At 41.4% G+C, this 27,659-nt stretch overlaps 2 protein-coding genes across 2 annotated transcripts; both read right to left on the bottom strand.

The window, feature by feature from the left end:
• Positions 1-5,076: 5,076 nt before the first annotated feature.
• On the bottom strand, positions 5,077-5,994 carry LOC130021565 (olfactory receptor 2T27-like). The gene has a single exon (XM_056112321.1). It carries the CDS (start codon positions 5,992-5,994, stop codon positions 5,077-5,079), a length of 918 nt encoding a protein of 305 aa, XP_055968296.1.
• A 15,759-nt stretch (positions 5,995-21,753) lies between these two features.
• Positions 21,754-22,680, bottom strand: LOC130021519 (olfactory receptor 2M2-like). Its single transcript, XM_056112278.1, has one exon. It carries the CDS (start codon positions 22,678-22,680, stop codon positions 21,754-21,756), a length of 927 nt encoding a protein of 308 aa, XP_055968253.1.
• Positions 22,681-27,659: the final 4,979 nt, after the last annotated feature.

Genomic DNA, 27,659 nt, shown 5'->3' with positions numbered 1-27,659 from the left:
ACCCTTCGCCAGTGCTCCTCTCTCTCCATATGGTGACTGTAGGAACCCCTTTCTCCAATGCCTCCACCTCTCTCCACCCTGGTGAGTGTGGGGACCACATCCTCTAGTGCCCCCTTTCTCTCCATCCTGCTGAATGTGGGGGCCAATTCCTCTAGTGCCCTTTCTCTCTTCAGATGAGCCTGGTGAACACTCTCTATCCCCAAGCAACCCTTCTCTCTCTTGAGTCTGCAAGATTCTCTCATCCAATAGCCAGGGCATTTGAATTTTTGTCTCATCTTTGTTTTTTGTTCTTTTATTCCCCCCCACCCCATGGGATTCCTGTTAACTTCCTTCCCTGCCTCCTCCCTCCTCCCACCCCACCACTGCCCACTATAGGCTGGGCTCCTTCTTATACCATCTCTGCCATGTATGCAGTAAAACATAATTTACAGGAATATCAGGGATCACACAATATAAAAGTAAACAGAAAGTATAATTTTACCCTAGGATCTGAGGCAATCAGAAAAAATACTATTCCAATCCTGTGAAACACCTGTTTGTTTGAATTCCCTTCTGTCCCTCTGTCTTCACAGGGACCAGCAAACATGCGGTCTCTTCTTCTTCTTGCAGTGACCTACGGGCCTTCATTTGGAGGTCCCAGCCCCCTGTCCCATCTCCTTGAATATACACAGATATCCAGGATAGCATATCACTTTGCCCAATTATATTCATTATCTTCATGCCAATGTTGTTGCCCCTGCATAATGAAATTGCTCTTTTGGTCCTGAATCTACTGACATTAATCTGTTTGCCAGCCATGAAGAGTTGGGGGGGAACCTCCCCAGCCACACAACATTGGATCATAATGAGAGACTCAGGGCTCAGTCACACTTCTCCAGTTCCTAGAAGCGGGGCCCATGAGTACAGGTGCTCATCCACATGACTTGTATGAAGCCTTGACGAGGCTATTGGGGCTCAGGGCACACAACCCCAACCCACAGCACCTGAGCATATCAGACACTTCACACTGAAAGAGAATGAACAGAACCCCATGAGAGAGAGGGATTCCAGCACAGGGAAAAGGAAGCTGTAAACCTCTGAAGAACTGAGTGATCAGTCACTAGCAGGATGTATCACTGAGGCACCCTAGTTCCCCACAATGACTTCTCGTTCTTCCTCCTGCCAGAGTCCTCCATGGTGCCCACACTTCTCACACCCAAATCAAATACTCAAATTCAACTGTTCCTTCGGGTTTCCATTTCCCATGACCACCGTGACAGGACACTAAACTTACTTGCTTTTTTCCTATCTGTCAGTTTATTCAGAACTAGCTGAGAATCTCACCATCTCTCATAGGTAGAGTCCTAGTGAGTCCTACAGACCACAGCGAGTAAAAGAATGAAAGCACATCTCTGCCTAAAAACATGATGGTTAATGTTCCCATTCCTTGTTATGTGCAAAATCAATGAAATAAAATTTTAAAGATCATATTGACTTTATTCAAGGCTGTAATGAATCAGGCTATTTTCATTCTAGCAGATAGAAAACATCTCCAAGAGCTACACCAAGTCACAGGATTTTATAGGCAGAGGGGGCAGAAAGAAAAAGTAAGACTTGGCAAATAGCTGACTGGCTCTAGCAAGGCTAGCTTCCTTTCAGGGGATGACAGATCACTTACTAACCAAATCAGGCGGGGATATCCAACGTGAGCAAAGTCCCTCTGTAAGTCTCGTGAGATCTAGTAGGCAGACACATGTGCAGGAGAGAGAATCCGCACAAATCCAGTCTTCCTGAGAGGGAGATCCCAGCATGCCATTGGAGGAAACAGGAGAGTACTTTTTTTTGGTGGTCATGTATCCTTTAATGGATCATGGTTTTAATGTCCTAAAACCCCTCAAAGTCTCCACAGCTATTCTGAATTGTAACTGCTGAAACAGTTCCACTTAGGCACTGTGCCTGTTGGTGCCGACGGGAGAGAATATGAAGAGACCTACATTTCCTAGGTAAATGTCTGGTCTAAAAGGGGCAACATTTTAAATGACAAAAGGCCCCTGTGACAGACTCAAGTGTAAAGATGATCCACCTACAACCTGATTACTCTTGAACTCAGCTACTGTCAATCATGATCCATCAGGGCCAGACCCATCCTCCTAAATCCAGGAAACTAAATTCAACTGTTCTCATGGACACACACAGAAGATTGAGGAAGAGCGCCCTTACCAAATTTTAAATGCTGATCTAAGATAAAACTGGAGTCAGCAGGAGAACAGACTTGCCAGTCTTTTTCCTATCTCTCCTTGCAGAATTTTTATTTCATAAACAAGCACACATATACTAGATGCACTCAGAGACCATAGTAGCAGTATCAGAAGACTAGAAAACTTTACAAACTAATTCTATAACCCTAAATACCCTAGGAAACCTTCTTTCTACTGAAAGAATAGGGTCAATGCTGAAGGGTTTCAACAAAATATCAGAGTTCAAATCAGCATGAACTTGCTCGTGGCCGTATGCAAGGGTAATGCCTCAAGTAGGCAGGGGTGCGTGTGTGTGTGTGTGTGTGTGTGTGTGTTTGAGTGGTGGGTGTGTGTGTGAAAGGGGAGTCAATATGTACAGACTACAATGATTCAAGGGTCCCAAGCCCAGGAAGCAGGGGCTCCCCTGAATCTTAGTGACTCTTTCATTCTGAGAATGCTGTCCAGCTCAGGACCACAAGGAACTCATGTGTCACTGAGCTAATCTTGCAGAATGAAAGTCTCACATATTCTACCACATGTGTAACATGTGGAAGGAGGGAGGTTAGAAGAGTGATGGACTGGTAGTTTTTCTACTTATTGCTAAAATAAGAAATCAGAAAACTTCATAACAAATATGAAAACCTGGACTAGTACATTTCTATCATTAGGAAAAACAGCTCAAACAAGAATGCCTAAACAGAAGCATAAATAGAACAAAAGGTTTTACTGTTGTGATTGAATAAAGTAATGTTTATTGCCAAAATGTCCATTTTTCTCTGCCAATTGAAATGTAAATAAATTTCATAAAAAATACATATAAGAAAATCAAGTTTACTACTGAAAGTTTATCAAGAAAAGTTGTACTGAAAATCGAGTAATATTCTTTAAATATGTGAAGTGTGTAGATATAAGAAGTGGGCAACTAGGTAATTAGGTAATAACAGGTAATATGCTAATAAGGTAAGTAATAACTAGACAAGGTAAGGTAAGTAATAACTGGACAAGGTAAACAAGTAGGTAATATCAAAAGCTATCGTGTTTTAATTCTAGCAATCAGTTAATGTTGGATAAAAACTCTAAATATTTTAGGTTTCATCAGTGAACTGTCCCTTTTCCTCCCCCAGAAGCTTGCAGTGCTCTGGCAAGCACCGCTAATCCCTGGAGCTTATCTTGAACCTTCCTTTCTGTTAGCTATTAGATTCCCCAAGTCAGTCTTGGTTACTTACAAGTCAAACCTTCTGTGACTTGACTTTGTATTTGTAGTGAATTACTTGCTTTCCTATTTCCCTTATAATCTTTTCATATTTTACTACAGAGCAATGCTCTTTGTTTAAACACAGGAAGACCACTAATGCTTGAATATTTTGGAGTTCATTGACTCTGAAATATATATATATATACTCCTGGGTACCCATCATAATTACTTGACTCAGGCTTCAGTTACCTTAGTTCCTAACATCCCCAAAAGTGGGGACCTCACTGTGGGACTTGAATGGGTTCAGAGTGAGTGGCAAAGCTACCCTAGCATCAAAATGAGACAGTTTAGAAAGCGTAACAGCACAATCCTGATGCAAGCCATTATGACATAAGAGACAGGATCCCCATGGGAAAGGAAAAGCTAAACTGACCTGAAGACTTAGTCTGGTATCTACAGTAAAAACCCTGCTTGCCTTAGAGTCCAGAGAACTAAGTTTTGTAATCTATATCTCTTACTGTGTTTATCCAAATAACTGCAAGTATTAAGTAGCAATGAAAGAGAAAAGAAATATAATGCTTGTCACCCCCGGGCAAATCTCTCCATGTAACCCTGGGAGAGAGAATGTCTCCTTGAGTTAACCCCTCAAGACGCCTCTGTTAAAATGCTTTACCTCTATAAATGATCAATCACACCTACATGCATCCCTATACTTTGAACCCCCTCAGAAGTTCTATAAGTATGCTAACAGCTCTGCATTAAACGGACCATATTTACCATCTATCCATGAGCCCCTTGTCTCTTTGTTCCTCTTCTGGGGAGACCTGGAGAGGCAGTTCGCAGCCTCAAAACACATCGCACACCCACTCTTGAACTCAGTTAAAAGCCTATTAATTTTTTTTCTTTTTTTTTCTTTTTTTATTAGTGAAACACCATGAGGTACAGTTATAGGCTTACAAATTTTGTGCTTGGGTTTCAGTTATACAATGATCAAGTGCCCATCCCTCCACCAGTGCCCGTCATCCATCACCACGGGTCCCAGCATTCCCCCCCTCCATCCCCCCCGTCCCATCCTGCCTCTGTGGCAGGGTATTCCCCCTTGTTCTCTCTCTCTTCTTTTGGGTACTGTGTTTTGCAAGAGAGGAAAAGCCTATTACCTTTAATATGATGTAGTAAGAAAAAATGCTGTTGTCTGGAGACACAGTAGAATATGTTCAAAATTAAGTTATCTTAATAATTGGAAAATGTAAGTTTTGACCAAGTTATTACACAAAGTTACTTGTGAAAGGCTGTTTTAATACTGCTATTTAAAAATAACTAATAAAAATAACTAATATAAATTTTATATACAGTAAACGTTACCTAACATTAATATTTTTCCTCTTACTAGAATAGGCAGCTGTGTTTTCTCTGTGTTGTTCACTAGCAGGTTCTGATTTGAAGCATGTGAGTTTATCCAGTTGTGATGCTCCTAAGATGGGAGCAAGATGGGAGCCTATTCCCCTAGCCATCCACTGAGGGGACAGGAAAGGCTGGTCATGAGGGGCACACAGGAAGTATCTGCAGCTAGGCATGATCCCCCTGACAGGCACAGGAGGGCCCTTATGCAGCCTGAATCCTTCTCTTTCCTCCAGCCCCCGCAAAGTGTTATTCTACTCGGGTCACTCATCTTCCCAGCACCTTCCTGAAGGCTCCAGCCACCTCTTTGTTTCGCAGACTGTAGATGAGTGGGTTGAGCATGGGTGTGAGGATGGTGTAGAAGACAGAGACCACTTTGTCCTGCTCAGCAGTGTGATAGGCTTTGGGGAGAAAGTACTTGAAAATGGCTGTTCCATAGAAGAGTAACACCACAGTCATATGGGAAGAACAAGTTGCCAATGCCTTCCTCATTCCCAAGTTGGATCCTAACCCCAAAACAGTGGAGAGGATCCGTCCATATGAGGTCATGATGGCAGATATTGGCACGAGGAGAAAGACAACCCCACTAACATAAAGACCATTTTCATACTGGGAGGTGTCAGCACAAACCAGTTTCAGGAGAGCTGGAATCTCACAAAAGAAATGATGAATTTCCCTGGAGGCACAGTAAGGGAGAGTGAGAACGTATATCACATGGATCAGGGCATTGAGCAGTGCCCCCAGCCAAGTCCCTGACACCATGAGGGCACAGACTGTGGGGCGCATGAGAACAGAGTAGTGGAGGGGGTGGCAGATGGCCACATAGCGGTCATAAGCCATGACCGCCAGCAGAAGGCACTCTGCCCCCACGAGAGTCATGAACAGGAAGAGTTGGATCCCACAGTTGAGGAAGGAAATGGTGTTTCTCCTGGTTAGGAAGTCAAGGGCTATCTTGGGGACAAAGGTGGAACTGTACAAGAGGTCCATGCAGGAGAGCTGACTGAGAAGAAAATACATTGGTGTATGAAGGCGAGAGTCTAGCCAAATGAGAACCATCATCATCACGTTACCAATGAGTGTCACAAGGAACACCAGGCAGATGAAAGTGAAGAGAACTTTGGGGGCCTGAAGGTGGTGGAACAGACCCAGCAGCACAAAATCTGTTCCATTGCTCTCCCTTTCCATTCTGGCCTTCTGTTCAGCACCCTGGACAGAGCAGATGGACCTGATTTACCACCACTAGGCATTTTGATGCTGCCCTCATTTGACAGTTTGTCTACTCCATTTTCTCTTCAATCTACCAGTATCAACTAGTTTTATGAGGTGTTTTTTCAGCATACATAACTGTATTTTGCTCTACCACAAAGTGGTATCACTATCATAATCTCATTGAAAACTTTCTTAAAACTCTTCCACAAATCTCGAGCTTGGGCACCTTTAATATTTTTAGGAAAAGCATTTAAACATTGATATGAGTCTAACTTGATTGAATGCACAAAACCTTATATATACATATAGATCAACCTATGATAACACCCAACACATACACTTAAAATCAATGTCACGTTTTGCATTGTTCTGGTTTGCAAGTGTTACTGACAAGTTACAGACTACATTCTTAAGTAAATGAGTGATCTTCTATACGATTACATGAAATTTCTTTGGTATTTTATATATATATATATTATTTGAACATTGTAAGTGTTCTTCAAAAGATCATTTTTCTTGTTTTCAAAAGTTTGAATGTTAAAAAAATCAACTTACGCAGAGACAGAATAAGGACCCATAGATTGGATCGTGCTAGAACCATAATTAGATCTAAATACTTCCAAATTCCACTTTTGTTGTTTTTGTAGGCCACACCTAGTGGTTCTCAGGGCATACTTCTGGCTCTGTGGTTCCAGAATCACTCTTGGTAGTGCTCGAGGAATTAAATGGGATGTCAGGGATCATACTCAGGTCTGGCGTGTGCAAGGCAGGCACCTCACCTGCTGTCCTATCTCTCCAGCACAGACTCCCCAATCTTGTCTCACAGCACACTCCCTAATGTCTTTAAAAGAGAAACTTGTTCAAGCATCCTGTTCAGAGAACATGAATGTCTAAGACTGCCTCTACTTTCTTTCCATAATTTGAAAATACCAAGTCTAAGACAGTCTAGAAAGTGGAGAATAAACCCAGGGTCAAACAGGCTGCTATCTGGGTAGGGACTAAATCATGCATTACAGGCACTATCAGAAGGTGACTTCACCAATAAAGCATGTGCTTGGCTGAAATAGCGAGTATTACCTAGGAATCAGAAGGGCTCGCCCAGAGTTAGTGCACATAGCTGTGCTGTCAACTATCAAACACGCATTTGTTTACACTTAAAAACAAAGGGGGAAGCATGCAGTTCTCCTAACAGACTGTTTTTGGTGTGGATATCTTCAACTGCTAAAAGAGCTATTTTGAAGTCAAATTCTTGCCTTTTATGATTTTTAAGCATTTCCTAATTTGAGTCCTGAAATAAGAAGAGGTGAACTGCACTGTCTATGCTAAGTGGTATTCATAATTGAACATTCTATAATTTTATTAGGTAAAGGTAAAGGTAAAGGACCTCCCGTTGATCATCGATTTGCTTGAGCGGGCCCAGTAACGTCTCCATTGGAGACTTTGTTGTTACTGTGTTTGGAATATCGAATACGTCACAGGGAGCTTGCCGGGCTCTGCCATGCATACGAGATACTCTTGGTAGCTTGCCAGGCTCTCCGAGAGGGGCAGAGGAATCGAACTCAGGTCGGCCATGTTGGCTGCATGCAAGGCAAACGCCCTACCGCTGTGCTATCGCTCCAGCCCATCGGCAGCACATATACTAAAATCACTTATATCATTTATATATACTAAAATCAGCACATCCAGCTCGCTTCAGCAGCACATATACTAAAATCATTTTATTAAGAAAGTTTTCTTTCTCACTCTGAAACTGAGAAAAGGTTCGTGCTCTTTCAAGATGTAAGAAAGAGGTAAATACATTATGAGGTAAATACATCAACCTGGAATGTAAGCACAGTGCTCAATTCAGCTTCTAATTTATACCAAATTAAAGAGATTAGTGACTTGTTTTGTGACTTGACTCAACTACATTGCAGAAGCCAGGCTGGAGGCTGCTAAATTAGGCAATGACATCCCCTAAGGAGAACAATGTGTTGGGCATTCTTGAGCCTAACTGTCACTGTCACTGTCACTGTCCTCCCGTTGCTCATTAATTTACTCGAGTGGGCCCAGGAACGTCTCCATTGTGAGACTTGTTGCTACTGTGTTTGGCATAGTGAATACATCACAGGTAGCTTGCCAGGCTTTGCCATGCGGGCGAGATACTCTCGGTAGCTTGCCAGGCTCTCCGAGAGGGGCAGAGGAATTGAACCCGGCTGGGCCAGGCCAGCCACATGCAAGGCAAATGCCCTACCACTGTGCTATCACTCCAGCCCCTTGAGCCTAATATTCACTTAATTTTTTGGTAGCAAAAAAGTTCAGTTTTTTAGAAATACTAGTATCAATTGTTACCTTTTATCATTTGTTTTCTTGAGAAATCACTAGGAATCCCTTTTCGAATGGAAGCATTGCACATAGAAGTAGCCAGACTGGTTCCTCTCCCCTTGATGTGAAGGCTTTAGTGTGCCTGAACTAAGGAGGATAAATAGCTACAAAATCTCTCTGCCACAGAGATCTGGGACAAATCACATTTCCACCTGTAGTGTCCTCAGAGAAAACGTCCCTTGTTTGTCCCTCAGTTCCCTTCGTTAAACAAGAGCACAATTATTCCACTGTCCAACTAATGTCTCAATTAACAAGTCTCTCCCCTTAAGAACAAGTGAACAACAAAATTAGTCACTTCAGCACCAGACTTCCCACCTGTGGTGAAACCCCACCTCAGAATTTTAATAGTTTTAAATAAGGACTGTTTGTCTTTTAAGGCCCAGAACGGGTTTATTTCCTTCTGAATTCACCATTTTCAGTGATTTTGGATGTTACTTAAATTTTCTTTCCTTTGGTTCTTCATATATATAATAAAATGGGAAAAAACATGAATAAGGTTTCATGAGAATAAAGTGTATTGATTTCTGCAGATTTGTTGAGACAGTGCAGATGCACAGGAAATACTTTTCACCACATGGTTATAAATTATAAATAATCATAATTAGGAGTATGAATAGACCAACAATAAAGGTAAGGAAAAGGTAAAGGCCCTCCCGTTGATCATCGATTTGCTTGAGCGGGCCCAGTAACGTCTCCATTGGAGACTTTGTTGTTACTGTGTTTGGCATATCGAATACTCTCGGTAGCTTGCCGGGCTCTCCAAGAGGGGCGGAGGAATTGAACTCGGGTCGGCCATGTTGGCCGCGTGTAAGGCGAACGCCCTACCGCTGTGCTATTGCTCCAGCCCCGATCATATATTTATAATCATATGTTTATATGATTATATAATATATGATCATATATGATCATAATATATGATCATATATAATATATGATCATATATTTATAATCATTATTTATAATCATATATTTATCATTATAAATAATCATAATTAGGAGTATGAATTGACCAACAATAATTTTCTTTTATCTCCTGACAATGCCAATACGCAAATTAAAACTGTTTGATGATTATATATTTTAATGATCTACATATGTAACTCACAGGTACATCAAGTTCCTGGATCTCTTTCCACTAGGAACACACAACTAACACGGTCAATGTTCAGCACACTGCTAATGCCTTACACCTATTTCATTAGATTCCCACGTATTCCAAGATTTCAATCCTTCATTTTTCTCTTAATGGAGGAGAAGCAGATAGAGATCATAACAGTCTCCTTTTGGCATTTTTATAGAGGCCACCCCAATGGGGCAGATGGGCTAGAGAGAGGCATACCCAGCAATGTGACAGGCCATCTGATACCAGGGATTGAATACAGGACCTCATACATGCATAGCCATGGGCTCCATCATCAAGCAATCTAAGTCCCAGATACAGGAAATTCTTCAGGAACTGAGCTTGACTGGGAATGTGACATCTGAAATGTGCGTTACTGGGGACATAATAGGCACACAGTGAAGTTAGTAGGGACTAGGTCACAAGATCGGATTAGTTTGATGTAGACTTAATTTTAGAGAGAAACAAAAGAAATTTTCCTAGAGAGTATTTGTAGAATGTGTGACTTTCTACATGTCAGAGTTCTAAATATTTCATAGGCACCCTGAATTTACAGCCCCTCTCTATGAATAAAGGGCTTTGAGCATTGTTACTTCTATGACATGACCACACCCACATGTTTTACATGTGCTTACTCTACTCAAAAATATTTCAAAGCAGTGTTTAAAGACAAACAAATTAAGAATTCATGGGACCAAAGAGATAGTACAGTAGATAAGGTATTCTCCTTGCTGACCTGAGTTTGATGCCTGGCACTCCATAGGGTACCCAGGTGTAGAGCCAGGTGTTAGCACTCAACACAGCCAGGTATAGCCCAAAAAAAAAACAAAACATCTGAAAGTGGGAGCAATTTGACACACCCAAATCCATTAAGCCAACCATATGAGTAGCAAGCAGCCCATCATTCCTTTCACACATGAACTCACTGTGCAAAAGCTACCAAAATATAGAGGAAAAGAAAAGATTATCAGCAGTGCTTTTTTAATTAAAAAAAATGGAAGCAAAAGGGGCATTGAGTGGCAATCATGTTTGGTCTATCAGTACTGTGGTATTATAAATTTGAAAGATTTTAAGAAAAGGTGGTAAATCATTAAGGTGATGATCATTTCTCAATGTGTACAAATGTATAACTGGTCTGGAATTAAACTCAGTGACGGAACACTTACCTTGCATGTGTGAGACCCTGGGTTTGCTCTACGGCCCTGCAAGAAATATATAAAGTAAATATATGAAAAAATGGAAGTAATTTTGGGATCAAAGTTGGTTTTGCTAAATTTTGCAATTTTTTATTATTGAGCTTTAATATAGCATATATAAAGTAACACTTTAGAATGTTCTTCAAAGGTAACTCAAGTCTTGTCTGGATTTTTAAATGGAAGGTAAGACTTTTTATTAAGTATCTCCACTGAAGAAGCATAAAAGCTAATACATTCATCTAACAAGAGTATTTGCTGACACTAGGTAAACTGTTGTCAGAGCAGCACCAAAGCTGAGTCTGACCTTCCTGACAGAAGAGAGAAGAAGGAAGCAGTGACTCCCAGAAACCCAGAGTGTGAAAGCACATGACTAGCACTTTGCAAGTCAAAAAGAGAATAAAAGGAATAATTCACTGAGGAGACAGGATAGTTTTCAACCTAGATTCTGGTGGGAGTCTAGAAGATACACTCATGTGTGCTGGTTATTGAGACCATCGGTACAGGGTCTCTGAGAGTGGCAGGGAGCTCAAGGTGAGTCTCCAAGACTAGCTCCCGAAAAAAAAAGCCTTCAACTGCACCAATATTCAGAGTTCAGAATACAAATAAGCAACTAATTTCTAAAGACAAAATCACTTATAACTGGAAAAATAAATGTTGCTGAGAGAGCAATGTCAGCCTGCAAAGCACCTATGATAAGAGCATGTTCCAAGGAGACCCTGGTTTGGCATGTTAAGTCAACAATGAACCACATCAAGGACAGAAATCCCCACTGGGTTCACGTTATAGTCTAGGTATGGTGCCGGCTCTGCCATCATCATTTGTATAACCTACTCAATGATGTCACAATAGCAATAAACCCCCGGTTAGCAATAAACACTTAGTCCTTTACATATGCCATTGAAAGTAGCCAAAGAATCAGAGTATCACTGTATCATTGTCATCTCATTGTTCATAATTTGCTTGAGTGGGTGCCAGTAACGTCTCCATTTGCCCCAGCCCTGAGATTTTAGCAGCCTCTCCTTACTTGTCCTTCCCAATGGTGCCTTATTGGAGGCTCTTTCAGAGTCAGGGGAATGAGACCTTAAAAATCAGAGTACTTCAGGGGTATGGTGCCGCCAGCAGGTCAACCTGTACCTGTGAAGTGAGTGCATCAGCAGCGTGATGGTGCTTTCAGACTTCCAGATACTCCAAAATTGCTGCTGTGCCTTTGGACCCCCAAAAAAACTTGCGGCAAAGTTTACCAAGAAAGTAAACAGCCAAAAGTTAGGTATGTGGGAAACACACCCACAAACCACCTCCGGCTCAGCTATATAATTGGAGGCATGGCCGCTCTGGTTCCTGATTGAACAGTTTAATGGCCATGGTCCCAGAGACTCAGAAACAAATCTCGAAACCCAGTGGCTTTTGGCAGAAATGCGTCTGGTCCCTGCAGTAGGTTACTGGCGCTGGGCCAACCCAGGTGGGAATAGGTTTCGTGCCTTGGCCTGTTCCCCTGGCGGCCCGGCGGCCACCATCCTCCAGAGGCTACTAGACAGTCAGGTTAGGACCCTCAGTGACGAGACGCAAGGCCTCACGGGATGGGGGTAGAGCCGGTCCTCTCCTCCCCACCCCAACAAGACCCCAAGTCATCACCCACGAATGGCCTCTCTGGCTCCTGATGAAGCTGCTTAATGGCCATGATCCCAGAGACTCAGAAACAAGTCTCGAAACCCAGCGGCTTTTGGCAGAAATGCATCAGGAACCCGCAGTAGGTTACTGTCGCCGGGCCACCCCAGGGGGGAAAGGGTGCTATCCTTCCACCTGCTCCCCCTTGGTGGCTTGATGGCCACCATCCTCCAGAGGCCATTGGACAGTCAGGCTTGGGCCCGCAGTGATGAAACTTGTTGGGCCTCATGGGGTGGGGGTGGAGCCGGTCCTCTCCTCCCCACCCCAACAAGACCCCAAGTTATCACCCACTAACGGCCTCTCTGGCTCCTGATCAAGCTGCTTAACGGCCATGATCCCAGAGACTCAGAAACAAATCTTGAAACCTAGTGGTTTTTGGAGAAATGCATCCGGACTCCACAGTAGGTTACTGACGCCGGGCCACCCCAGGGGGGAAAGGGTGTCGTCCCTTTGCCTGCTTCCCCCTGGCAGCTCGGTGGAATCCAGCAGGTTTTGGCAGAAATCCCTCCAGATTTAAGTGTTAAAATTTCAGAATTTCAAAATTGTGCAGCCACTACTGCAGCCAATACTGCAGCCACGCGACATCATATGTTATTCATAACCAACCATAGACAACAAATTGTCTACTGTTGCCTTTTCAGCAGATCTGAATGCTGGGGTAAAATCTCAAATAATAATGGTGGGTCTGGTGTCAAAATATTGATGTGACCAAAGTAGATAGAGAGTAATGTGGAAATCATCTGCCCCACAGGTAGGGGGAGGGTGTGGGATGGGAGTATACTGGGTTTGTTGGGGGTGGAGAATGGGTGAAGGTGCAGGTGTTTCATTGTATGACCAAGACTTAGACCCGAAATCTTTGTAACTGCTCTCATGGTGATCCAATAAATAAAATTATAAAAAAATGAAAAAAATCAGAGTACTTTAATAATTACCGAAATGTACAAAAAAAATCTTTTTTTTCCTAGGGCGAGAATTCCTGAATCAAAAGGACAATGTGATTATTATTATGCCCCAAAAGGCAGAACAAATTGAATTTCCTATCTCAGACATTTTTTGAATGTTATACACCATTTTTACCTAAAGTGATGAATAACAAAGGGCCTCAAAAATACAGATGTGAGGTTGAAATACAAATATAACTTATTTAAAATAGATTGTAAGATAATTGTCAGTGGAAATGAAAGAATAATATTCCATACTTACTTAGGTAAAAGAAGAGTTATTTAAATTATCACTAGTAATTGTGTAAAAATCAGTGAGATCAATAAAAATTAATGCATCAAAGGCAAATACATGGCCTGGAAGGAAGTTACTCTTACAGAACAGATTATGAAAAAAGCACTATTTGTGGTCTAGTCCTTTTTCCAACAGCGATAAATTTCAAGAATATAACACCAAATTTAGTCTTCTAAATATAACACTCAAAGCAGCCAAAGCACCAGAGAACTTTAAAACTCAACTGTACTGAAAAACTCTATTTTGTCCTAGAGCAAAAATTTCTGAACCAAAAGCATAAATATTATTGTTACCATGCCCCATAAGAACAAATTGGATTTTCTATCTCACTCAGACATATAACATTTTAGAAGTGACTGGAAAAGAAACTAAAATCAGATTGTCTTGAAGTACTTAAAAGAAATCTAAATACCTTGAGTGCCATATTCCACTGATTTCCTTTGCCACCAGAACAATCACAATTACAATCATAATTGTAGTTTTAGAACACATTCAAATTCTTAATAAAAAATATTTAGAGACTATCATGATTTCCCACACAAATCAAAACAAAAATGAGGTATTACTTCATTACTTTTGATACATGGCAGTGAGAATGGCACATATCAAAAAAATACCCCAACCCTTAAAATAACCAGTGTTGAACTGTGTCCGCAGCCAACACCGCCTCTCACTCGCCTAGCCCAGGCGAAGGCTCAGGGGGATGGTCTCCTATGCCATGGCTGGGGGATAAGGTCTCCCCCAGGGCTCGTCCAAAGCCAGCTGCCCTCAAGCAGACCGGTGGTCAAGCACCAAGGAAGCAGCTGGCCACGAAAGCCTCTTGCATCATGCGCCCTCTACCGGAGGGTGCAGAATCCTCACCGTTACAGGCCTGGCACTGTGGCATCCGTGAAACCAGGCGTTATCAGAAGTCCCCTGAACTTCTGATTTGCAAACTTCCCTTCCAGCGACTGGTGGAGAAATTGCTCAGGACTTCAAAACAGATCTGCACTTTCAGAGCGCAGCTATTGGTTGCCTTGCAGGAGGTAAGTGCGGCCTGTCTGGTTGGCCTTTCTGAAGATACCAATCTGTGTGCTATTCATGCCAAACGTGCAACAATTAGGCCAAAAGACATCCAGCTAGCATGCCGCATACGTGGAGAACATGCTTAAGAATCTAGTATGAGGGGCTGGAGCGATAGCACAGAGGGTAGGGCATTTGCCTTGCACGCGGCTGAGCCCAGTTCGATTCCCAACATCCCATATGGTCCCCTGAGCACCGCCAGGAGTAACTCTTGAGTGCAGAGCCAGGAGTAACACCTGTGTATAGCCAGATGTGACCCAAAAAGCAAAAAGAAAAAAATCCACTATGATGGGAAACATTTCACTCTAAAAAGAAAAAAATTTTTTTCCTCTTCCTGTTACTGGTAGTTCTGAACATTTGATTTCCCCCCCCCCCCATGGGGTCAAAGGTACCTAAATATATGATTGAAAGTGGAAAAATAGGGGAAAAATCAGGTATTGGCATTTTTCATTTGTGTGTGAATTTTTAATATAAATACGGGAACATAAAGCATTAATGAAAGTCAAAATGTTTCCGTGAACAAGTTTAACAGCTCAACTTTATAACAATTATAAATGAAACTGTTAAATTTTTCTGGACAATGCCATCATTTGGATTTTTTTTAAAACAAGTAAATTTCTTATTAATGGCAACTAAATGGTGTTTGTAGCATTTTTATCATACAGTAGATACCATACATTTACTACATTTTTCTAACTGAGTTGTCCTACATGCAAGGACATGTTTTTTTTTCTCTCTTTTTTTTATTTTATTTTTATTTATTTATTTTTTTACAGTTTAGATTTACAATTTTTTTGTGCTTGGGTTTCAATTATACAATGATCAGATACCCATCCCTCCACCAGTGCCCGTTTTTCACCACCATGGATAATATCCCTCCCACCCCCATCCCCCCATCCCCCCCTGCCTCTGTGGCAGGGCAATCCCCTGTGTTCTCTCTCTCCGTTTGGGTGTTGTGGTCTGCAAAAGAGGCATTGAGTGGCAAACATGTTCAGTCCATAGTCTACTTTCGACATGCATCTCCCCTCCTGGGAGGATCCTCCAAACATCCTTTATTTGGTGCTCCCTTCTCTATCTGAACTGCCCTTTCCTCTAGGATACCCGGCTGGCCTCTAAGTTATGGAGTAATCCTCCTGGTGCTGATCTCAGCTATTCTTGGGTATTAATCTCATACTTTGTTACTTTATATCCCCCAGATGAATGCAATCTTTCTATGTCTATCCCTCTCTTTCTGACTCATTTCGCTAAGCATGATACTTTCCATATTGTACCACTTGTATGTAAATTTCATGACTTCATCTTTTCTAACAGCTACATAGTACTCCATTGTGTAGATGTACCAAAGTTTCTTTAACCAGTCATCTGTTCTTGGGCATTTAGGTTTCTTCCAGTTTCTGGCTATTGTAAAGAGTGCTGCAATGAACAAACAAGTGCAGATGTCACTTCGACTATACATTTTTGCCTCTCTGGGATATATTCCCAGGAGTGGTATTGCTGGGTCAAATGGGAGCTCAATTTCTAATTTTTTGAGAATTGTCCATACGGTTGTCCAGAAGGGCTGAACCAGTGGACATTCCCACCAACAGTGAAGGAGTGTCCCTTTCTCGCCACATCCACGCCAGCATTGGTTGCTTTTGTTCTTTTGAATGTGGGCCAGTCTCTGAGGTGTGAGATGGTATCTCATTGTGGTTTTGATCTGCATCTCTCTGATGATTAATGATGTAGAGCATTTCCTCATGTGCTTTTTTGCCATTCGGATTTCTTCTTTGAGAAAGTTTCTGTTCATTTCATTGCCCCATTTTTGGATGGGGTTGGATGTTTTCTTCTTGTGGAGTTTAACCAGTATTTTGTATATCCTGGATATCAACCCCTTGTCAGATGTGTATTCGGCGAATATCCTTTCCCATTCTGTAGACTGTCTTTGTATTTTGGTCACTGTTTCTTTGGAGGTGCAGAAGCTTCTTAGTTTAAGATAGTCCCATTTATCTATCTCTGTTTTCACTTCCTCGGCCAGTGGCGTGGCATCTTTGAAGATACCATTAGCTTCAATGTCATGGAGGGTTTTGCCAACTTTATCTTCAATGTACCTTATGGTTTCTGGTCTGATGTTGAGGTCTTTAATCCATTTTGATCTTACTTTTGTACATGGTGTTAGGCAGAGTTCTGAGCCTATTTTTTTGCATGTAGCCATCCAATGATGCCAACATAATTTATTAAAGAGGCTTTCCTTACTCCACTTCACATTACTTGCACCTTTATCAAAGATTAGATGATCATATGATTGAGGGGAGATGTCAGTGTATTCAACCCTGTTCCATTGGTCTGCAGTTCTGCCTTTGTTCCAGTACCATGCTGTTTTAATTATTACTGCTTTGTAGTACAGTTTGAAGTCAGGGAGGTTGATTCCTCCCATTTTCTTTTTCCCAAGAATTGCTTTAGTTATTCGTGGGGGCTTATTGTTCCATATAAATTTCAGGAGTGTTTGCTCCATTTCTTTGAAGAATGTCATGGGTATCCTTATAGGGATTGCATTGAATTTATACAATGCTTTTGGTAGTATTGCCATTTTGACAATGTTAAGTCTCCCGACCATGAGCAGGGGATATCTTTCCATTTCCTCATGTCCTCTTTTATTTCCTGAAGTAGCGTTTTGTAGTTTTCTTTGTACAGGTCCTTTACTTCCTTAGTTAAGCTGATTCCTAGGTACTTGATTTTCTGGGGCACAATTGTGAACGGGATTGTTTTTTTCATGTTGCTTTCTTCTCTCTCACTGTTTGCGTATAGGAAAGCCATGGACTTTTGGGTATTGATTTTATAACCTGCAACTTTACTATACGAGTCTATTGTTTCTAGGAGTTTTTTGGTGGAGGTTATTGGGTTCTCTAAGTAGAGTATCATATCATCTGCGAATAGTGAGAGCTTGATTTCTTCCTTTCCTACCTGAATGCCCTTAATATCTTTTTCTTGCCTAATCGCTATTGCAAGTACTTCCAGTACTATATTGAACAGAAGTGGAGAGAGTGGGCATCCTTGTCTGGTCCCTGATCTTAGAGGGAAGGCTCTCAGTTTTTCCCCATTGAGGATGATGCTTGCTGTAGGCTTGTGGTAGATGGCTTTAATTATGTTGAGGAAGGTCCCCTCTATACCCATTTTGGCTAGGGTTTTCATCATAAAGGGGTGCTGGATCTTGTCAAATGCTTTCTCTGCATCTATTGATATAATCATATGCTTTTTATCTTTTCTTTTGTTGATATGATGGATTATGTTGATTGATTTTCGAATGTTAAACCATCCTTGCATCCCTGGGATGAATCCTACTTGGTCATGGTGTATGATCTTTTTGATGAGTAGTTGGATTCTATTTGCTAGTAGTTTGTTGAGGATCTTTGCATCTGTGTTCATCAGGGATATCGGCCTGTAATTCTCTTTCTTTGTGGTATCTCTGTCTGCTTTTGGTATCAGTGTGATATTTGCTTCGTAGAAACTGTTCGGAAGTGTTTTTGATATTTCAATTTCGTGGAAAAGCTTAAAGAGCATTGGGAGTAAGTCCTCTTTAAAGATTTGGAAGAATTCACTAGTGAATCCATCCGGGCCAGGACTTTTGTGCTTGGGGAGACTTTTTATTACCAGTTCAATTTCCTTGATGGTGATAGGTCTGTTCAGGTATTCCAGGTCTTCTTGGTTCAGCCTTGGGAGTCTGTAGGAGTCTAGGAATTTATCCATTTCCTCGAGGTTTTGATGTTCCGTGGCATAAAGCTTCTCAAAGTACTCCCTGAGGATCCTCTGAATTTCTGTGGTTTCTGTTGTAATGACCCCCTTTTCATTTCTGATTCGGTTTATTAGGGTTTTCTCTCTCCCTTTCTTTGTGAGTTTTGCTAGAGGCTTATCGATCTTGTTAATTTTCTCAAAGAACCAGCTTTTGGTTTCATTGATCTTTCGGATTGTTTTTTGGGTTTCCATCTCATTAATCTCTGCTCTGAGTTTTATTATTTCCTTTCTCCTGTTCGGGTTGTGCTCCTTTTTTTGGTCCTTCTCCAAGCTCTTAAGCTGTGAGGTTAGGTTACTTATGTGTGTTCGCTGCTCCTTCCTGAGGAATGCTTGTAGAGCTATAAACTTTCCTCTTAACACAGCCTTTGCTGTGTCCCATAAGTTTTGGTAACTCGTGTTCTCATTTTCATTCGTTTCTAGGAATCTTTTGATTTCCTCTTTGATTTCCTGTCTAATCCACTCGTTGTTCAATAGTGCACTGTTTAATTTCCAGGTGTTTGATTTAGTTTTCTGTTTTTGTGTGTGATTTACTTCTAATTTCAGCGCATTATGGTCTGAGAAGATTGTTGATACAATCTCTATCTTCTTAATTTTATGGAGGCATGTTTTGTGGCCAAGGACATGTTTTTAATGTTGTCTGTCTTCTGTGCTGTTCCTGTAAGTTTGCTATTAAAATACATTAAACTAAAAATAAATAAATAAAAAGTAAAAAGTAAAGGCCCTCCCGTTGATCATCAATTTGCTCGAGCAGGCCCAGTAACGTCTCCATTGGAGACTTTGTTGTTACTGTGTTTGGCATATCGAATATGTCACGGGGAGCTTGCCAGGCTCTGCCGTGCGGGCGAGATACTCTCGGTAGCTTGCCGGGCTCTCTAAGAGGCGCGGAGGAATCGAACTTGGGTCGGCCATGTTGGCTGCATGCAAGGCAAACGCCCTACCGCTGTGCTATTTATTAAAAATAAATAAATAAATAAATAAAGATAACCAGTGTTGGCAGAGATACAGTAAAAAAGTACTTCTGATCATGATCATTGTTGGTGGGAATATCACCTGTTTCATCCTTTATGGAAAACAATATAGGTATTTATCAAAAAAGCAAGATTGAAACTCCCACATAATCCAAGATACTTCTAGGTATTTATCCCCCAAATACAAAAACATTCATTCAGGTGTTGGGAGGACCCTCCCAGGATGGGAGAAGCATGCTGAAAGTAGACTATAAACATGACTGCCACTCAATGCCTCTCTTGCAAACCACAGGACCCAAAAGGAGAGAGAACAAAAGGGAATGCCCTGCCACAGAGGCAGAGTGGGATGGAGGGATGGGGGTGGGAGGGATGCTGGGACCTGTGGGGGTGGAGGATGGGCACTGGTGGAGGGATGGGTACTTGATCATTGTATAACTAAAACCCAAGCACAAAAATTTGAAAGTCTATAACTGTACCTCATGGTGTTTCACTAAAAAAAAAAAGATATATGCACACTAATGTCCACTGTAGACATCAAGTACAATGGTCAGGATATAGAAAAAAAACAAGTGTCCAAATGTTTTTTAAATGAATAAAGAAGTCAAGCTATATGCACAATGAAATTTCATGCAGACTTTTTTTTTTTTTTTGCTTTTTGGGTCACACCCAGCGATGTACAGGGGTTATTCCTGGCTTTGCACTCAGGAACTCAGGAGTTGCTCCTGGCAGTGCTCAGGGGACCATATGGGATGCTGGGAATCGAATCCATATCACCCGCGTGCAAGGCAAACGGCCTACCCGCTGTCCTATCTCTCCAGCCCCGCATGCAGACATTTTTAAAAAATCATGCAGTTAACAGTTGAATAAAACTGGAGGAAAGCATGTTGAACAAAATAAGCCAGAGTCAGAAAACCAAATACCAGATGACCTCATTCATCTGTAATATCTAAAAAAAATCATAAAATATATAAAGGAAATGGACAATATCCATTTATAATAAACAAATTGGGTGCAGAACTTCAGACCCGAGAATATCACATTAGGGGTGAGTGGAAAAGGAAAGAACGAAGTTGACAGAAGTAATACAAGGTCATAAGTGGGTGATCTAGGGCACACTGGTGGTTGCTGAAGTGAGGCAGACAATGATCAAAACCATAGCTTTCAATCAAAAAACAGTGGAGTAGTTCTAGAGGGAAAAGAAAATGAGAACAGAGGTGATAAAAGGAGGCAGATCACAAGCACTGAGACAGTGATGTAAATGGACATTGTACAGCCTTACTATAAACTTAAACACGACCCAAACCATATCACCTAGACAACAATAAAAACAAAAAAGTTTAAAAGAAACTAATTTTTATTTCACATAATGAAGTATAGGCGAAATAAAGCTATTAAAATATTTTCTTCAAAAAATGTCACGGTTCTTCTCTCAGAATCTGAGTTTAGACCATGTAGCATATACAGTATTAAGGAACAAAAGTACACCTCTAAAATAACATAATCAAAATCCCCACAAAAATGCGAACACTAAATTCCAAAATAATGGCCATGTTAAATTTTAAATTTTAGACTCAGGTACAAATTTATATTGTTGATTTGCCCTCTGTTTCTTTAAATATCTGATCCAAAGCTAAATGTACAAGATTAAATCTAGAGGCACACAAGCTATGTCCCATCTCAAAGCAAATGGCACATCAGGCATGTGCCATCACAGCAACGAGAAGCTCTGAACCAAACAAGATAGTGATGGTAAGGACCATCTGAGAGCTACACCCTCTAAAGGAGATTGTCGCTGTCAATCACCACTCACAAATATTAAAACAAATACCTCATCATAAATTTTGAAATATTTAACTCCATTTTATTTTCCAGCAAGAATTATTTGGTAGGTGTCAGAACAAAAGTTGGGAAAAGAAACTGTCTTAGGAAATATTTTACAACTAAAAACACTAATACATAAAATACCCATTGCACTTAATTTATAAGTCTATAAATACATCTATATTTTTCAAATGCAAAAAAAGTTCTAGGAAACTAGGAGTTGCATTTCTACATATGTATACATATGAAAAAGTCAGGAAACACAATAAACTCAGTTAAATGTTATAAATCATGTGACAAATCAGCATCCCCATTTTTTACAATGTACCACAAAACATGAATGGATAAATGTCAAAAAGAACACTTTATATTTTATTAATTAGGCTTTCTAAAACATGTTTGTTCTGTCCTTGATATCTTGGCTTACAGAAAATGTACATGAATATGTCTAGAGACCTAGGTATTGAATTAAAATTCAAAGTAAAAGACATCTACACTGCTGGATGATATTAGAAATTCAAATACTCCAAAGCCCTCATTTTCCAAGAACTTTCCAGAAGGCTCTAGCGACATCCTTGTTTCTCAGGCTGTAGATGAGAGGATTGAGCATGGGCGTTATAATGGTGTAAAGAACAGAGACCAATTCCTCCTGCTCAGGGGTGTGGTAGGACTTTGGCACAATGTACTTGATGATGGCAGCACCATAGAACAGGGACACCACAATCACGTGAGAAGAGCAAGTGGTCAAGGCTTTCCTCAGTCCCTGCCTTGACCCCATGCCCAGTACTGTGGACAGTATGCTGCCATAGGAGCCCAGAATAGCTGAAAAAGGAAGAAGGATAAAAACCACCCCACTCACAAACACACCCTTTTCATACTGGGAGGTGTCCACACAGACCACTTTCAGGAGAGCTGGGATCTCACAAAAGAAATGATGAATTTCCCGAGAGCCACAGTAGGGGAGAGTCAGAGTGTAGATCACGTGGATCAAGCCGTTGAGCAGTGCCCCCAGCCAGGTCACAAGTGCCAGCATCACACAGACCCTGGGGCGCATAAGGATGGGATAGCGCAGTGGCTGGCAGATGGCCACATATCGGTCATATGCCATTACAGCAAGCAACAGGAATTCTGATCCCCCCAGAGTGGTGAAGAGGAACATCTGAAAGCTGCAGCCTATGAAGGAGATGCGGCGATCCCCAGAGAGAAAGACCAGCACCATCTTGGGGACAAATGTGCAGATATACAAGAGATCCATGAGAGAGAGCTGGCTGAGCAAGAAGTACATGGGGTTGTGGAGAAGAGGGTCAGCCCAAATCAGGAGGATGATTGTGGAGTTGCCAAGAAGGGCAACCAGAAGGTCCAGCAAGGTGAGCGCCACGAGGACCTGGGAAGCTGGGGTGCCGTGAAAGAGATCCAGGAGGATGAAGTCACTCCCTGAAGTCTGGTTGCTCTGCCATGCCATCGCCTTCAGCCTGCTTGTGACTTGGAGACAGCTGCAAAAGCATTTGGTCACAGACTGCATACAATTTTACTAAACAAAATTAAGCATCATTTCCCTCTATCTCAAGTACATTAGTTTCCTACCTTGTATATACTTAGTTGCAGTAAACATTCACAACTTCTTTTCACCAGACTTTACTAAGAAATTTTTTTTATTTTATTGAATCACCATGAGATAGTTAAAAGTCTTCATGTTTGGGTTACAATCACACAATGATCAAACACCCATCCCTCCACCAGTGCACATTCCCCACCACCAATCTCCCCGGTATACCCCCCTTTCCCACCCTCCCTCTGCCTCCATGGCAGACAATATTCCCCATACTCTCTCTCTCTCTCTCTCTCTACTTTTGGGTATTATAGTTTGCAATACAGACACCGAGAGGTCATCATGTTTGGTCCTTTATCTACTTTCTGTACACATCTCCCATCCCGACTGATTCCTCCAGCCATCATTTTCTTAGTAATCCTTTCTCTATTCCAGCTGCCTTCTCCGCTTTGCTCATGAGGCAGGCTTCCAGCTATGGAGCAATCTACCTGCCCCGTGTATCTACTATCCTTAGGTGTCAACCTCATGTTATGTTGTTTTATGTTCCACAAATGAGTGCAGTTCTTCTATGTCTGTCCCTCTCTTTCTGACTCATTTCACTTGGGATGATACTCTCCATGTCTATCCATTTATAAGCAAAGTTCATGACTTCATCTCTCCTGACAGCTGCATAGTATTTACTAAGAACTCTTGAGACCACCAATATTCTTAACACACTAGAAAAGGGGAATATTATGTAATATAAAATAATTGTTTTTAAACTCTTGAAATGTTTAAAAACATCTGTTGGTCATTTATAGCTAATTATACTTATTGTACAATTTTTATACTAAACATGCCTAAGTTAATTTACTACATTAATATCTGCATTGAAACCCTTTACCATAAACTTCACGAATGTGTAGAGAAGTAGGAATTTCAAAATAGGACTAAAGACATACCAATCTGCAATGAAACTGTCTCTATCATTTATATTCAATCCAGAACTTTTACATGTTACAAAGAGAAAAATATGTCCCTATTGGAAGACCAATTTTATGAGCATGCAATGAAGTACAAATCATTGTAACTATATATATATATATATATATATGTATAAGATAAGGCCCTCCCATTGATCGTCGATTTGCTCGAGCGGGCCCAGTAACGTCTCCATTGGAGACTTTGTTGTTACTGTGTCTGGCATATAGAATATGTCACGGGGAGCTTGCCAGGCTCTGCCGTGCGGGCAAGATACTCTTGGTAGCTTGCTGGGCTCTCCGAGAGGGGCGGAGGAATCGAACTCGGGTCGGCCATGTTGGCCGCATGTAAGGCAAACGCCCTACCCGCTGTGCTATCGCATATATAGCTATATACATACATATATACATTGTAGTTATATACATACATATATATGTTTTAGCGCTTTAATACATGCAATTAAAAAATTAAACTCTCTGGACATGGAAGCAGACAGACGTCTGGCTTCTCACACACCCTCATTTTATGTGGGTCCATATTCTAAAACACAATGGGAGCTGGAGAGACAGCCCAACAGGCTGGGTGTATGTTTTACCATGAGTGATGTGTTGCCTCAGCCGTGTTCCCTCAGTACCACTGAGAGAGACCCTCAGCACAGACTCAGAAATTGTACCTAGCACTGACTCATTTGGTCAAAAACAAATTAATAGCTTGAATTAAACAATAAAACAAAAGAAAGAGGGTCTCAGTGAGTGGCAGCAGGCATGAGGGACAAGGACAGACAGAGGATGCTCATGAAAATCACCCTGAGGCTCTAGCCACAGGAATCCCTGTCCCACAGGATTAGTCCTGCAGCAAGAACACCATGGAAAAGACACAGGTGTCCTCATTTCCTCTGTCCTATCCTGAGTCTCAGTCTAACTGAACCTATTTCTCAAATGATAGACTCTTAGCACTGTCTCAGGATGAAGTGAGCATCAAACTCAACAGCAAACAATGAAATGTTGTTATTTTCATACAGACTTTTGTCTTCCTTTCCTCTAAGCAATATGCTTAACCAAAAATTGTAAAGATTTTAAACAGATGGAATCTTATAATTAGACAGTTACACTAATATAGGTCTGGTCAGTTAGATGCTCTGTGGAATCAGCACACTGAACCACAGCCCTCTCAGACACAGGACACGAAAGGTACTTGCTGCATTTACCCTCACGCCTCAGAGTCTATATAAGGGAAGAAATGGAACTCAGTTGATAAATGAAGGGCAGACTTGTGGGGAAACCATGGAAGAGTACCCTACAATTCCCAGGATGGACTGTCCAGATGATATACCTTGTTATAAAAATAGCATATGAATCTTTAAAATTTTTAAGTATCTTTAATAATAAAATCGCTGAACTGTGTGAAATGTGAAAAAGGGGTACAAGTCAGAAAGTTTAAGAATCCCTCATATGGGGAAGGAGCAATAATATAGTGGCAGCTGCTTGCCTTGCACACAGCTGACCCAGATTCAATCCCCAGAACCCCCATATACTCCCCTGAGCCTCACTAGGAGTTAACCCTGAGCACACAGCCAAGAATCCCTGTGATAAATAACATACAAATGTGAAATTTAAACTCTTAAAATGTCACTCAAGATATTAACATCTACGGCTGGAGCAACAGTCCACAGGTACAGCATTTGTCCTGCACAGGGCCAACCCAGATCCAATACCCCACTTCCCAGATGATCCCACAAGCACCACCATGGGCGATTCCTGAGCAAATCCAAAAGTAACCACTAAATATTGTCAGGTGTGTCCCAAAACAGACAAAAACAACAACTAAAAAAGATATTAACAATTCTGTAAAACTACTAATCAGTAACAAATTTTCTTAATTACAATAAGAAAAATCTACTTCACCCACAATGTCATGAATAACAATAAAATCAGCCAATATATATGACTGTTACATGCCTGGTAGAAATTTTTACGTATTTAGAGTTAAATCACAAAAAATCATTAAAATGTTGTCACTATGAATTTACAACAAATTGCATTCACTTCAATTTTCAAAAAGTCTTTCAGGAAAAATGTTGAAAATTATACAGGCTTGGGAGTTTGAACACTTAACATATCCTGAATAAAGATAGATGACTGCTAGGGTCACCTGGAGCAAGCTAGGAACTTAAATCTTCTAAAGGGAAATTAAAGCAGATCATCAATCCAGGCACCAGAAATATTTTTTTTAATCCGAAATTAGGATGGTGTCAAAACCCATCAGACAAACTGGCTTATTCAGATTCGTAGAACAGGCTGCTGACCTCTTACAAATGAATAGGGGATTGTAGACAGACAGTGGGGAGGGAAGTTCCACTCTGTATGCAAGGTTAGATCATAAATCATGAGGCATCTGAGGAATCCTAAGAGATTTTTCCAAGATATTCCTGAGGAAATGCTCCCACTTACCCATGTGAACAAAACCCATGCAGCTTATGAACTGGGGCAGGAGCAGGTCATATTCCTCCAGTGACAGAAACCCACAGACACCAAGCCTAAGAGGTTAAATACTTTGGATCATTGCTTCAACAGCTGAAGGACAATTTGCTGCTCCCACTCCATCCTCAGAGGGGCTATTCCCCAATCAGTGCTCAGGTCCCCCAGGTAATGTGCATCAATTATCTCACTGTTCTGCTGGACAAAGAAATAAATACAGCTTAGTTCAGGAGGACAGGCACCTGCTACCATAGGGAATGCGTAGTGATCTGTCACCAAGTGTGACCAACTGCCAATCCCTAGACATTAATAGGTAGTTGTCTGGGAAAATAAGCATTTGAGAACAATTCTGCAATTAAAAACACCTATTTTATCTCCTATGAGGAAATAGATGGGCGTGATTGTTCGTGTGCTTACCGGTGAAAAGGGGAAATACTGACCAGGTAAATCACCCACTTTCCCTTTAGCATTCATATAACTGTCACACAAACTGTCACACAAACACAAAACCTTCACTGAGACAGAAACAACCCTAAGTCAGAGCTATGTTTATAGGGAGGGGAACCCTGTAATTCTCAGGAGAAATGGTTGTTTCAAAACAGGAAATATTGGGGCTGAGCTGACCTGCCGGAGGCTGATTTTGGAGTAGCTTGAACTGTAACCCCTGGATGGTGCTGGAAGGATGACAGGTGCTGGGAGTGAAGGGAACTGACTGCCACGTGGACCAGACCAGGAACCCCGGCAGTTTGCACAGATGTGAGATCCTCTCCTGGCGGAGAATGGGAACCACTGAGAATTCAGTTTTGCCTCAACCCAAGCCCAATCCATGGAAAAAACTTTACAGAATACCTCATGTGCCGGGTAAAGGACTGCTCCACAAATCAATCCCAGATTTTCTTGGGCGACCTACATCCACTGTGCTCAGTCTTTCTCCTGTCCCTGTCCTCAAGGAATCAGTCCTGTGGGGCTCAGGGCACCAAATGGGGTGACAGGGGTTGAACCCAGGTCAACATCATCCATGGCAAGTGCCCTACCTGCTGTACTATCTCTCCAGCCCAAGGTCAGACATTTTAACAAAAATCCTACAGACCAAAAGGGAGCTTCATATGTTCAAAATGATGGAGGATAATAAAATACCCAAATAGTAATGCTCAGCAAAATTAACACTCAAACCTCAAAGTCTGTTTTTTAGGCAAAAGATAAAAATATCCAAAACCAATAAACTACTACTACCATACTTAAAAGATTGCTCAAAGCTGATAAAATACAGAGCATAAAGAAGTAAAAGAAAGCAAATAGGGGTGGGAAGGTAGAGTGATAGTATTGCAGTAAGCCACTTGCCATACATGGCCAACGTAGGTTCAATGCTTGGCATCCCATATGATCCCTGAGCTTACCAGAAGTGATTACTGAGCACACAGTCAAGAGTAAGAGCTGATTACAGCTAGTTGTAAC

This window comes from Sorex fumeus, unplaced genomic scaffold (assembly GCF_029834395.1).
Source record: "Sorex fumeus unplaced genomic scaffold, SorFum_2.1 ptg000017l, whole genome shotgun sequence".
NCBI lineage: Eukaryota > Metazoa > Chordata > Mammalia > Eulipotyphla > Soricidae > Sorex > Sorex fumeus.
The sequence above is the reverse complement of the archived record's forward strand: the minus strand, read 5'-3'. Positions and strand labels throughout refer to the sequence as shown.